Source organism: Tupaia chinensis, unplaced genomic scaffold (assembly GCF_000334495.1).
Source record: "Tupaia chinensis unplaced genomic scaffold, TupChi_1.0 Scaffold000133_1, whole genome shotgun sequence".
NCBI lineage: Eukaryota > Metazoa > Chordata > Mammalia > Scandentia > Tupaiidae > Tupaia > Tupaia belangeri.
This window is the reverse complement of record NW_006159602.1, coordinates 2,053,269-2,068,003: the sequence shown is the minus strand read 5'-3', so window position 1 is coordinate 2,068,003 and position 14,735 is coordinate 2,053,269. Positions and strand designations below refer to the sequence as shown.

The 14,735-nt window shown below is 39.6% G+C and overlaps 1 protein-coding gene across 1 annotated transcript in view; it reads left to right on the top strand.

Annotated features, from left to right (window-relative positions):
- Positions 1-14,074, top strand: part of KIAA0586 (KIAA0586 ortholog) — a gene marked incomplete in the record, with an annotated part of 153,236 nt that extends 139,162 nt beyond the window's left edge. Inside the window, 1 exon segment of the mRNA XM_027770433.1 lies at positions 13,768-14,074. Coding sequence (XP_027626234.1) covers positions 13,768-13,919 — 152 coding nt within the window.
- Between the last annotated feature and the right edge of the window lie 661 nt (positions 14,075-14,735).

Genomic DNA, 14,735 nt, shown 5'->3' with positions numbered 1-14,735 from the left:
TTTGATGCATAAAGATAGTAATCTGTTAGGTGAAGTATTTTTCTATTGACAGTCATTAAAATTCAACTGTTTAACTTTCTTCTTTACATTAAGTACACTAGATCAGGCTTCTGTTTACCTGATTTTATGAGAATAACTGAAGGAGTGCATTTGGTTTGTATCTCAACAAATAGGAATGAATCATAATTATTTCTATGCTTAACCAATTTTTTTTCTGAAAAACAGTTTTTTCAGTGTAACTTCGCCAGGTGATGTGGATCAGACACAAATTGAACCCAGTCTGTGCTTTGCATCTATATTTAGCAGTTAGGTTTTTACTTTAAAAGTTCTTGAACTTGGGAATGTTCAAATCTTTTCATTCCTTATGATTTCTTTCTCTCACAGGAGAAATATTAAGACCAATTTTTAATTCTTCTAAAATACCTCCAAATTAACCACAGATATTAAACTCTCTTCATGTACTAAGCTCAGCTCTTCAAAAGGCAGAAGTTAAAGGGACAGAATAAAAAAAATGTAGTTTCCATTTGCAAAGTTTATAAACTGTTGAATTAAAAGGCTGCAGGTGTGGTATTCAGAGCGCTACAGAGATAACTCCATCTGGGGGAGGCTGTTTGTTGGGACAGGACAGTGTTTGAACTTTGAAGTCAGTTTTAAACAAAGCGAAGCAGCTGGAACCTGGCATGAGAAGAAACAAGTCTTTCACATTTACTATTGCTTTTTAGAGGAAAAAGAATTGGAGTTGTTTTTACAGGTGCCAGGACATTTATTCTTCCTATAGGAATTGCTTTATTTTTGCTTTAAATTATAAATTTTAAAATAAGCATTTGTCAACTTATTTGAAAAACAGAAGCAATAGTAAACTTGAAGAAATGTCCTAAGATTTTAATGTCTACAACATATTTTGGGATAAGACTATTGCAACATTTAAAAAAAATTTTTTTTTGCAGTCACTAGAAAAAGAGAGGTGGGGAAAGATGGTCATGCCACAATCCACTCTCCATTACTCCATCATAATGGCAAGTGCACACGTATGCTCAGTGTGCTTTTCATCGTTGGGGCCAAGATTTGAACTGTGGTCAGCCATGTGGGATCTGGGTTCCTTTATCACTAAGCTATGGACTGGCCCTAAATCACCCTTTTAAACATGAAATTAGAGAAAGAAATGTTTCATAGTGACTTATTTTAGAAAGTAGAGACAAATAAAATATTACATACTAAACGTCAAATAACCAGGTTCCTTCTTCATCAAGACCTGTAGGTAATGTTTGAAAGCACTGAAGCTGTGATGTTGTAAAATCTGCAGGGCTGGGTTGAGTATGTAAGAATTGAAAACAACAGCATAGTTTACGTGCTTACACAGGAATTGAAGCAAGAGTGGATGAGTTCAGGCTGAGCAGGAAAAATGCTTTGAGAACTCAGTAAAACACAGCTGAAATATTATAACATATCAAGAGACAGCTGGGAAGCAACTGTCTTGTGGAAACTCAGGGCTGATTTTTAAACAAGATCTGGTCAGTATGAATCCAAGCAAAAGGATTGCTTGTTAGGCAAAAGGAACCACAGCCTCTAGGTAGAAACAAATCAACTTGATTCAGCAATCATTTCAAGGCTCACTGCATGCCCAGCATCATGCTACAGCTTTGTACTACAGCTTTATAAGATGCAGAAGTAAATGAGACATAGTTGCTATGCTCATGGAACATATATTTAGCAGGAACAGTAGACTCCCAAGCTAATTATACAAGATGATAAGGTCATAGGTATTTATTGTAACCTACTTACTGTATACCTATTTATTGTGTACTAGTCACTTGGAAGACAAAACCTAAGTCCTTTCCTTGCCTTTAAAGAATACATCCTCCAGAGGAAGCGACAGACACATAACAAATTGCAATGCAGTTTAGTAAGTGCTACAATCAGATTGCCAAAGAAGGTGTCTATAATTAACAGAGAGGGACTGCTAATATTTCTCCACTGCTGCTAGGAAAATAACTCAGAATGTGATTCACTTTCACATGGGCCAGGGATCTCCTTTATTTTAATGATTCTTAAATATATTTGGGAGTCACAGACTCCTGTAAGCTCCTGATAACTGAGGGCCAACAAGTGGTGTGGTGGTTAAGATGCTGGACTCCCACATGGCTGACCACAGTTTGAGTCCCTGATCTGGCATTTTGCTTTCTCACTCTCCTTCTCTCTCTTTCTCTCTCTCTCCCTGTAGCAAATTTAAAATAACAACAACAATAATAATGTTAAATAAAATTAAATAATTCTTTAAAAAAGATACTGATAGCTCTTACCGCACATCTCCCTCCAAAATCCTACTTATATGAAAATAATTTGCATAAAATTTAAGAGTATCCACAGATTCTTGTCACCTGTCCATAGACCTTAGGTTAAGATCTTTCATGTACTTGGATTAAAGGTTATTACATTTGTTTCATTTTTTATTTTATTTTTAAATACCAGTTTATAAGAAACCAGTATCTATCTATCTATAGAAAAACCCAAATCTAGACAAATAAAAATCACTTTCCAATCTCTTTATATTCTAGAAAAACATGATAAATTAATGTATATGTTCTGTGCCACATGTGGTTGCTTAGAATGGAATTTTGAGATGTAAAACCCTATGGAGCTACTGAGAAAACTTTGCTTTCTTTTTGTCAGCTCGTTTGTGTTATTTCTCAGCTAGTCTTATGTTATTTTAGGAGAGGTGCTTTGTTTGAATTCCTCTCAGTTTGCAAATACTGTAGCATAGATATAATAATGAATTACTAATTATTGGAGGATTAGACTTAGAACCTAAAATCTGTTGGTGAAATATTGGGTTGTCAGAAAAGTTACGACGTATTCTTGTATAGAAAAAAAAAAAAGTTATGATTTTTCCAACAACCTAACAGACTATCTAAACCTAAAAATAATTTAAAGGCCATGTTATACGTGTGTGTGTGTGTTTAGAGAGAGATTTTTGCTACAGGATGCATGTGCTCACTGGAGAGACAGAGAAAGTGAGAATCATACCCCAGAAGGGGTACTGATGAGAATGCCACAGTTCCTTCTCCATTCTCCTCGAGGGATTTTGGGCATGCACACACACATGCCTGGCATGAGTTTCAAGCCACCAGGTCTGGGACTCAAACTGCATGCGGCCATGTGGTAGTCCAGCGCCTTAACCGCTACACCACCTGCTGGCCCTATATTTTACAGGTACAGCGGGTGGTGCAGTAGTAACATTACTGGAACCACATGAGAAAGGTTCCGGTTTGCATCCTAGGACTCCCTGAGGCATGCTAGTGTGTGTGTATGCATGATCTGGGCCAGCTGAGACTGAGCACCCTATTGGGTGAGCTTGTCTCTCTGACTGTCTCTCTCCTTCTTTCAAGCAATTTCTAAAATGGACATTAGGAATTCTGTATTGGGACTAATGTGTAGCATATTGGTTAAGGCACTGAACTCTCACATGGCCAACCACAGTTCAAGCCCCAGACCCAGCGGCTTGAAACGTTCTGGGCATGTGTATGTGCATACCCAAAATCTAGGAGGAGAATGAAGGAGAAGAGATTGTGGTGTGGCCATCGTCCCTGGGGAATAATTTCTTCTCTATCTCTCTCTGTCTCTCTGGCAAGCACACAGGCCCTATAGCAAAAATCTCTTTCTTAAAAAAAAAAACAAAACAAAACTGTATCATTACTTGTATTACTTTGAATAAATAGGTTTAGTTTTTCTGTTTCCTAGTCTTTTTTTTTTTTGAGAGGTTTTCGCTACAGGGCGCGTGCGCTCACCAGACAGACAGAGAGAGACATAGAGACAGAAAGTGAGAATTCACCCCCCAGGGGGGATGGCCATGCCGCAATCCCTTCTCCTTCATTCTCCTCTCGGGATCTTGGGCATGCACGCACACGCGCCCGGCATGAGTTCCAAGCCACCGGGTCCGGGATGCGCACCGCGGTCGACTACGTGGGAATCCAGCAACGTAGCCATTATGCTAACTGCTGGTTCCCTGTTTCCTAGTCTTATAAATCCAACATTGAGAACAGAAAACTTAACAAAATTATATATAAATTTTCAAAATTTTTAAAGCAAAAAGTGGAATTTCAAATGTCTAAAAGTATATTGAATTATGTCTTAGGAAGCTGAAAACCCATGGTTTGTCTTGATGACTTCCCAAGCTTAAATGCATTTCAGGTTAAATGACATACTGCAAACCCATGGAGTCAAGGAATACTGTCTTTTTTTAGATCTGAATACAGCTGTTGAAACAATTACATCATAGAGTATTGACTTGACTGGAAATTTAAAAAGTCAAACTTTAAAACTGTCAAACTACATTTAATATAAGTAGAAGATTTATATTTGATTTAATGTCTATTAAGGTATGTCCTTTCTTTTCAAAAAAGAAAAAAGTAAACTCTGTAAAGACTAACTAAATATGAATGTTACCCTTGGGATTCACAGTAATCAAAGTAAAACTTTTTTTTTATTTTTAATGTTCCCAGGCTGAAAAGTTCTTTTATAAAGTTCTAAATTTGTGATTGTTTAGCTTGTATGAACAAACACTTTTTAAAACCTTCCCAGAATGTACATCAACAAATACATCTCGATAAGATGGTAAATTGTATTAATATAACTTGATTAAAACACAAGTTAGCTAGATGCAAATAGTATAACTCTTTAGAGGTCTTCCAGAACTCACTCTCATTTTTTTCTTCTTGTGTTTCAGAGAAACATTCTTATTCCTACAGCAAAGCACATTTGCAGCCCACCCTGAAAGTTAGTGCCCCTTGGAATAGTTCCTTTCCAGTTACCTAAAAGTAAGAATTGACCTGTTTGGGACCCGAGGCGGCATTGACATTTATGTCACTGGACTCCCACGTAATCCACCGCAGTTAATATGCAGACCCAGTGGCTTAAAACTCACGCCAGGTGTGCGTGTGTGTGTGTGCATGCCCAAGATCCCGAGAGGAGAATGGAGGAGAAGGGATTGTGGCATGGCCATCCCCCCTGGGGGGTGATTTCTCACTTTCTGTCTCTCTGGTGAGCGCACACACCCTGTAGCAAAAATTTCTCTTAAGAAAAAAAAAAAAAAGAATTGACTTGTTGGAGTGCTTTCTATTGCCACTACTAAACAAAACACTTTGCATTCGTTACTCTCATTTAGTCCTCACAAGACCCTCTGAGGTAGTTACTCTTTATTTTATGGATGAGAAAACTGAGGCTTAAGAGTTAAGTTACATAACTTTCCCCAGATCTCTTACCATTCTCTGCTTCTTACCACTTATTTATTTGTTTTTATGATACTTATCACTTCCTTATTTATTGTCTGTCATGTGGCCCTTCTCCCAACTATTGAGTCGTCAGGAAAGTCATGATGCATTTCTACATAGAAAAACAGAAAGATAGGTCCTGACTTTTCCAACTACGTAATAGAATGTGAGGTCAGTGAGCCTTTGTTTTCGTCACTGCCATGTTCTCCAGAAGAGACCAGCGCCTGGCACATTGTGGGTGCTCAGTTGATACTTGTTGAATGGATGAATGAGCCTAGCTTTGCCCCATTCCAGAACCCATACCTTTTCCTCCCCACCCTTTCCTCCTTCCCACACAAGCCTCACACTGACAATCTGGGTGACAGAGCAGCAGACTTCATTTGGACCCTAGGCTTGACCCTTCATAAAGGGACTTGTGCTGGAAATCTCCTCACTGTCTTCTCCTTAGCTGCCCCTCCCATTATTCACACTACTTAAATGGAATTGCCATCAAATACCCTTAAAAGTAGTAATTTTCATTGTAGATAATTAAGATACTTGATACAGTGCAAAGAGTAGTGAGTTATAGTCTCAACTCTACCAATTACAAATTAATTAGATGCTTTCAGTAATCCACAACCAACAAAAAAGAGTGAGTACATGGGAACCAGCAGTTAGCGTAATGGCTATGTCGCTGGACTCCCATGTAGTTGACCATGGTTCGCGTCCTGGACCCAGTGGCTTAAAACTCATGCCGGGCGCGTGTGCATGCATGCTGAGAGGAGAATGGAGAAGGGATTGCGGCGTGACCATCCCCCCGGGGGGTGATTTCTCGCTTTCTGTCTGTCTGTCTCTGTCTGTCTGTCTGGCGAGTGCACACGCCCTATAGCAAAAACCTCTCCAAAAAAAAAAAAAAAAGAGTGAGTACAGTACACTAAGAGATTTAGAGAGAGTGAGAGACCACCTGCATACAACTTTTATTACAATATATTGCTATAATTGTTCTATTTTATTATTCATTATCGTCAATTTCTTACTGTACCGGATTTATAAATTAAACTTTATCACAGGTATGCACGTATAGGAAAATGCAGTATATAGCGAGAGTTTGTTACTCTGGTGTTGGACATCCACTGCGGGTGGATAGTAACATTCATACCTAGTTCCCCGTGGATAAGCCGGGCCACTGTATTCATCTCTTCTCTCTTACTTTGTGTGACTTATCACTTGTCTGGGTCTCTTCCGACTTATCTCTATGATGTTCACCTGTTGTTTTTGGTCATTTTTTCTTTATTTACCATTCTTTGCCCTTCCCCATATTTTCACCATCATTTCTGTTCTCAATCTGTTTTCTCTCCCAAAGTGATTCCAGTTCTCATTAATTATTATATTTGTGTAGATGACTACAAATTCTGTATCACTGAAACCATCTAATGGTTTTTGAAATCTTTGACTCCAGTGGCCTGCTGGAAAAGTCCATTCATACATCTTGCAGACGTTCAAATTCACCGAGTCACTAACTCAGTACCTCCCCTTCTCTTTACACTGCCACTGCCCCTTGAGTTTGAGGGGGCTGTGAATTTGTGAATTACTGCCTGCTCAATCACCCAGATCTCTCACCTCAGAGCCGCATTCTATATTTTCAAGTCCAAATTGTGTACTTTTAAAAATGTGTGTGTGTGTGTGTGTGTGTGTGCATGTGTGTATATATTTAAAGCTTGCTGTAAGGCATGTGCGCTTGCTGGAGAGAGACAGCAAGAGATAGAAAGGGAAGGTGAGACATCACCCCCTAGGGGGATGGCAAAACAGCACCCTTTTCCTCCATTCTCCAGATTTTGGGCACGCACACACATGTGCCTGGTGTGTTTTTTAAGCCACCAAGTTCATAACTCAAACCACATAGTTGGCTGTGTAGGATCCAGGTACTTTAACCTCCACACCACCTGCTATCCCTCTGCAAGATATTTTGACTCTATTTTCACTATAAAGAATTATCAGTTCTTGGGACCAGCAATTAGCATAATGGCTATGTCACTGAACTCCCATGTAGTCGACTGCGGTTCGAGTCCCGGACCCGGTGGCTTAAAATCACGCCAGGCATGTGTATGTTCGTGCCCAAGATCCTGAGAGGAGAATGGAGGAGAAGGGATTGCGGCGTGACCATCCCCCCTGGGGGGTGATTTCTCGCTTTCTGTCTCTCTGTCTCTCTCTGTCTTTCCGGCGAGCGCACACGCCCTATAGCAAAAACCTCTCAAAAAAAAAAAAAAGAATCATCATTTCTCTCACAGACTATTTCCAGGGATCCTACTCTGTCTTTATTTTCAACATAGCTATTAGAATTATTTTTTCAAAAATATATTTGCTCATATTATTTATTTATTCAGTCTTTTGTGACTCCTCGTTGTCATGAGACTTGACTCCAGCCTTCCTTTACAGCCTCTTCTCTCACCATTCCTCCTATCCAGTCATAACTGGATATCAGAACACTCCAAGTTCCATTAATACACTGAGTGTATCTTAACTTCATTTTGTTGTTCTTTTTCCCTTCATTGCCTTCCTGTTATCTTTCAAGTCTCATCTCGACTCCTCTTCCTCCTAATTTAAACTAAATATTCCTATACATATTTATCTCTACTGCTAGGCCACGAGTGTCTAGAGGATGAACACATCTTTTCTGTGTTCATACGCTTTCAGTACCATCTTAGATCCACACGTACAGTAGGTTCGTGTGGATGTTCCGCTAAGAAGCAAAGCTTACTTTAATTTCTTTGCCTGAGGTACCTTTGCCCATTTCCCAGAATTACTGTTAGGATCAGATAATGGGGGAAAGATATTTATAGAATTTTGAATTACTATATAAATATAAGGCTATAACTGCAAGAAATAACATCAATTTTCAATTATTATATTTAGTATGTTCCTTGAGACTTGGAAACTTTTTTGAGATTCCCCCCAAAAAGGATACAGTTTATGATGTACTTTTCTGTTTTTTTTTTTCTTTGCAAAAATGTGTCATGGCTTTACCAATGACCCAATAGTTTATAGGTCTTGTTATATTGTTGAACAATTTAGTAAGTAATTTTATACATAGTAGAAAATTTAGGTACATAAAAAGCAGTTTATGAATTTAGAATATTTGGTATGCATGTATTTTTTTGGCAGATATGTGAGTAACTCAGTGAATAAAGTTTTTCTTTTATTTTTTAGAGAGATTTTTGTTATAGGGCTCATGCGCTCACCAGGAAGACAGAGCAAGACAGAGGAACAGAAAGCAAGAAATCAGCCCCCAAAGGGGATGGCCATGCCACAGTTCCCTTCTCCCTTGTTCTCCTTTCAGGATTTTGGGCACATACGGATGCACACAAACACGCCTGGCTTGAGTTTGTTTTTGTTTTTGTTTTTGTTTTTGTTTTCCTGTTCTTTAAGAGAGCTATTTTATGCTATAAGGTGTGAATGCTCGCTGGTGATTACCCCCTGGGGGGATGGCCACACCGCAGTCCCTCTCCTCCACTCCTCTTGGGATTTTGGGCACACATGCACACATGCCCGGCATGTTTGAAGCCACCATCTGAGACTCAAACTGCGGTCAACTATGTGGGAGTCCAGTCATGTAACCATTATGTTACATCTGCTGGTCCTACCCAGTGTGAGTTTTAAGCCACTGGGTCCAGGACTTGAACCACTGTCAACTACATGGGAGTCCAGCAACATAACCATTATGCCATCTGCTGTCCCTAGAGTTTTTCTTAATAATTAGGGAAAGCTAAACATTGAATTGATTATATGGGTGAAAAAAATTGATTTACCCTAGGCCTTAGTTGTATCCTGTATTAGTTTTTTTCATTTTGTTCTTTTAATGATAGTACATGTGCATGCATGCACATGTTATAGAGAAGAAAAAGACACTCTCAACAGGGTCTAATCATGCCATAATCCCTTTTCCCCTGTCTTCCAGTTCCTCAGGATCCTGGGTGCCCACGTGTGCACCCAGTGTGTTTGCAGGCCGACCTGGGGTACTGAACCCCATGGCCAGCCAGATGGCAATTTCAGGGTACTGCATCACAGCAGCTGAGCTTCTCTATTAGTGTTTTTTTTTTTTTCTTTTAAAAAAATTTATTTTTTAGAGAGAGATTTTTTTTTTTTTTGGAGAGATTTTCGCTATAGGGCATGTGCGCTCGCCAGACAGACAGAGGGAGACAGACAGAAAGCGAGAAATCACCCCCTGGGGGGATGGCCACACCGCAATCCCTTCTCCTCCATTCTCCTCTCGGGATCTTATCTTGGGCACGCACACACACGCGCCCGGTGTGAGTTTTAAGCCACTGGGTCCGGGAAGTGAACCACGGTCAATTACGTGGGAGTCCAGCAACATAGCCATTACGCTAACTGCTGGTTCCCTGAGAGAGATTTTTACTACAGGGTGTGTGAGGGAGAGAGAGATAGACAGAAAGCAAGAACTCACTCCCCTGGGGGACAGCCACACTGCAGTCCGTCCTCCTCTATTCTCCTCTTGGGATCTTGGGCATGCATGCGCATGGACCCAGCGTGAGTTTTAAGTTGCCAGGTCCAGGATTTGAACCACAGTCGACTACATAGGAGTCCAGTGATGTAACCATTACGTCACCTGCTGTTCCCCTCTGTTAGTGTTTTACCTTATTGAGGAGATAAATTCTGATTTTGGATACTTTCTTGGATTACTTTGAGCATTCTGTATCTTGACTTTGTAAAATGAAAGAATGTTTCAACAATACTATGTCTTATAAAAATCTTTTAATAATTATTTAATTTTATTTATCATCATCATCATTATTATTATTATTTAATTTGTTATAGGACATATGTGCTCACCAGAGAGAGAGAGAGGGAACATGAGAAAGCAAGCCTCCTGGTCAGGACTCGAACCACATGGCCGTGTGGGGGAGTCCATCTTTTTAGCCACCTCAACGCCTGCTGTCCCCACAAAGTTTTTTTAAGTATAGTTGTTATTATTTCTTAATTTAGTTTTTATCATTCTGACAGAGCTCAATTTCAAAAAGTATCTTTTTATTTTAAATATTTAATCTATGTTAATTGACATAGATTTACTTCTTAAATACCACGGTACTGTAGTTTGTAATAGTCTATAGTAATGCCAAATCTTATCTCTTATTTCTCTATTTTATAACCAAAAAGGATACAAATAACAAAAAGGAATAGTTTAGCATTTAAGATAGTCTTTGTTATTAGACTTCCTAATATGAAATGAATTTGCCGTTTGCAAGTATTCTGATCATCTTGGACAGCTGTGTTTGAGTCATCTTCGAAATCTTCAGCACTGTCAACTTTTACTGTGGCCCCTATAAAAGTTTAATGGAAAATTCCACCTTATTACTAGGGAAACTACTTGAAAAATATAAAGAGCTTTTAGAAAAATCATTGTGATGCTTGACTCAGAGGTAAGGTAATTTTTTAAAGGTGTTTATTATTATTGTATCTATAGTAAGTCCATGAAATTTAAAATGAGGATTTCTGTGGTTTTAAATAATACCAAATTGGCATTCTTTATAGTCTTAGGCAATGCACTTTAAACTTAGAGGAGTGAATTAGGGTGTAGGCAAATAGTCACATATGTAGTCAACTCTATAAATTTTTTTCTTTTCTTTTTTTTTTTTTGGAGAGGTTTTTGCTATAGGGCACATGCACTCACCAGAAAGACAGAGACATAGAGACAGAAATCGAGAAATCACCCCCCCGGGGGGGATGGCCACGCCGCAATACCTTCTCTTCCATTCTCCTCTCAGGATCTTGGGCATGCATGCACACGCGCCCGGCGTGAGCTTAAGCCACTGGGTCCGGGACTTGAACTACGGTCGACTACATGGGCCTTCAGTGACATAGCCATTACGCTAACTGCTGGTTCCTCAGCTCTAAATTTTGTAACATATTAATGAATTTTTCATCCCAAACTGCCTCTCCTTTGCCACCAGCCAGATTCTATATCAGACAATATACAGCTCTCAATCCATGGGATGAGAATTTTTTTCCATATTTAATTAAATGTAGAAATAATGAAGAAAAGTTCATTTTATGCAGAAGGATGCTTTCCTAAGTCAAATGTCATTATTTAAATGACTACTTGAATACTTTGTTTCCTTTGACATTGCTTCTCTTATAGTACTCTGCTAACTAGTAGCTTGGCACCCTCAGGCTCTCAGTAAATGATCTTTAGTGACACGATCAAGAGTTGGTTCATTTTTCAGGAATTGGAGAAAGAGCAAAGTGCCTTGGCAGCTTTTGACTTGATACCAGATACTTTTTTACATGGTTCGTGTTTTTCCTCTTTTTTTTAAAAAGCATATCCTGTCTATAACTAACAGCATACTCTTACTTTAGAGCAATTATAGTGTGTTTTTAATTGGACCTCTAAGAATTTACTTACTGGTTATACTGGTAGTGGCCATCTTTTCCTGGCAATGGTAGGTCTTAGCTATTGAATTTTGAGCACTTACTAAATACTATGCTGTGCTGCTGAGCTTTTTTTTTTTTTTTTTTTTTAATGCATGCACTCACCAGTGAGAGACAGGGAGAGGTGGAAAGAGAGGGAAAGTGAGAAATCATCCCCAGCCCGCAGAGGCATGGCCATACCACACAGTCCCTTCTGCTCCATTCTCCTTTTGGGGTTCAAGCCACAGGGTCCAACCACGAAGTTGGCCATGTGGGATCTAGCTGTCTTAACTTCCTCACTGTTGGCCTTGTTGCTGAGCTCTTAATCATATTATTTTATCCTCAGTATAATCTGCAAGATTAATACAGACTAATTATCTTCCAAAATGTTTGAGACTAGGATTATTTCAGATTTCACCGGTTTTTTGTCTGTTTGTTTATCTAGAATGTTTGCACATATATAATGAGGTACCTAAGGCAAGGATTTCAGGTCTGAATGTGAAATTCATTTATGTTTTATGTACACCTGATCCATGTAGCCTGAAGGTCATTTTATTACAGTGACTTGACTGCTACTCCTCATGAGATCAGGCGTGGAATTTTCTATTTGTGGCGTTGTGTTGGTGCTTAACGTGTTTTGAATTTTGGAGCATTTTTTTTCTTAAACAATTATTTTATTTAACTTTATTATTATTATCATCAAGCCCCATAACCTATTTTTTTTTTCTTTTTTGAGTTTTCCCACAGAGTGCATGCACTCACCAGTGAGAGACAGGGAGAGGTGGAAAGAGAGGGAAAGTGAGAAATCATCCCCAGCCCGCAGAGGCATGGCCATACCACACAGTCCCTTCTGCTCCATTCTCCTTTTGGGGTTCAAGCCACAGGGTCCAACCACGAAGTTGGCCATGTGGGATCTAGCTGTCTTAACTTCCTCACTGTTGGCCTTGTTGCTGAGCTCTTAATCATATTATTTTATCCTCAGTATAATCTGCAAGATTAATACAGACTAATTATCTTCCAAAATGTTTGAGACTAGGATTATTTCAGATTTCACCGGTTTTTTGTCTGTTTGTTTATCTAGAATGTTTGCACATATATAATGAGGTACCTAAGGCAAGGATTTCAGGTCTGAATGTGAAATTCATTTATGTTTTATGTACACCTGATCCATGTAGCCTGAAGGTCATTTTATTACAGTGACTTGACTGCTACTCCTCATGAGATCAGGCGTGGAATTTTCTATTTGTGGCGTTGTGTTGGTGCTTAACGTGTTTTGAATTTTGGAGCATTTTTTTTCTTAAACAATTATTTTATTTAACTTTATTATTATTATCATTATTATTTTCCAGTTTGATCAGAGAGAGACACAGAGAGAGGAAGTGAGAAAGCAAACCACCAGGTGCGAGACTTGAACCGTGGTTGGCCATGTGGGAGTCCAGTGCCTTTAACCACCATGCCACTTGCCGGCCCCAAATTTTGGAGTATTTTGTGTTCTGAGTCTTTGGATTAAGGATGCTTCACCTGCACCATTATCCCACTTAACATATGAGGAAACTGAATTTTTGAGTAGTAAAGTAACTCGCCCAGTTACACAGCCAGTAAGAGGCTGTCTGGATTTCAGAGATTAGACTCTTAACCCTACTCACTCTTACCAAGTATTTATCATCTGCACCACTACTGCTAGCACTTGTGCGCTTTTCAAACTCTGTTCCTTGCTGATTAGGAGCCAGGTGGGCCCAGCTGCAGTGGCGGTGCAGCACTGGGCAGGACCGTGGGACACACCGAAGATCGCGGTGTGTGCCGGTGCACGTGCATGCCCTGCTCCTGGAGGGCGGGTGGGGAGTGGAGGGCAGTGTGACACCCTGTTGGGGAAAAGCATTTTTCCCTCTCATGAAAAAAAATTGATAGATAACCCGTCAAAAAAGGAGAGCAGATATGGGTGTGTAAAGGAGGAAACTGTGTTTATCTCTGACAAATTATAAGCACCTTAAGAAAGGAAACTCCTTCATTGCAAGTCTTGTTTTGGCCCCCCAGGCCCATATTCTTTAGAACGCTCAGGATCTGCCTATTTCTCTGAATGAGCTTCTCTTTTGTGCAGGTGAGAGAGCAGTACCACTCTTCACCTCTCAGAGCTCAGCCGCCAAGATGTCCGTGACGCTGCCCGCGGTGAACCTGGAGGATTGCTCTCAGTCTCTGAGTGTCAGCTCGAAGCAGGGGGACACGGAGTCCTCGGGGCCAGATACCTTCTGAACACCGCCAGCACAATGGCTGTGCTACTGGTTTCCAAGTCATTTTATTTTGACTTAAAACTATCTCACAGTCTATTTTGGTCTTTGGACATATTCTACAAAACTTTTTCTAATTTTTTCTTAAAATGAAAAGCATAATTTGGGTATTTAGGTAAAGTTTTTAAATAAAATAAATATAAGCCATCATGACTCTGACTGTGAGTTTTTTCTTAAGAAGCCTGAGATAGTACAGAATCATGGAAAGAGCATGGCTCTTTACGCTTAAGAGTTTATTCTAGGGAGCCAGCAGGTGGCATAGTAGTTAAGGGTGCTGGATTCCCACATGGCCGACCATGGTTTGAGTCCTGGACCTGGTGACTTGCTTTTTCACTTTCTCTCTCTCTCTCTCGACCCACCCCCTCACTTTGTCCCTCTCTGGTCAAATTTAAATAAATAAATAAAGTTAAATCAAATAATTCTTTAAAAAAAATGAATTTATTCTAGGGCCAGCACCATGGCCTCATGGTTAAAGAAGCTAAATACCACGTGGCCAACTACAGTTCAAATCCCAGCCATTGTGGCTTGAAAAACACACTGGGCACATGTGCGTGTGTGCCCCAAATCCCAACAGGATGGCAATATGGAAGAGAAAGATTGTGGAGTTGGAGGTGCTTTCTTTTTTCTCCCTCTCTCTGGCAAGTGCACATGCCCTGTAACAATTAAAACATTTTTCATTTTACAGCTGTAACTATTTGTACATGCTTATGAAACTGTGTAGCTCAAGGTTATTAATTCCCACAGTTTTTATAACAGCAAATAATTGGAAGCAATCTAATGC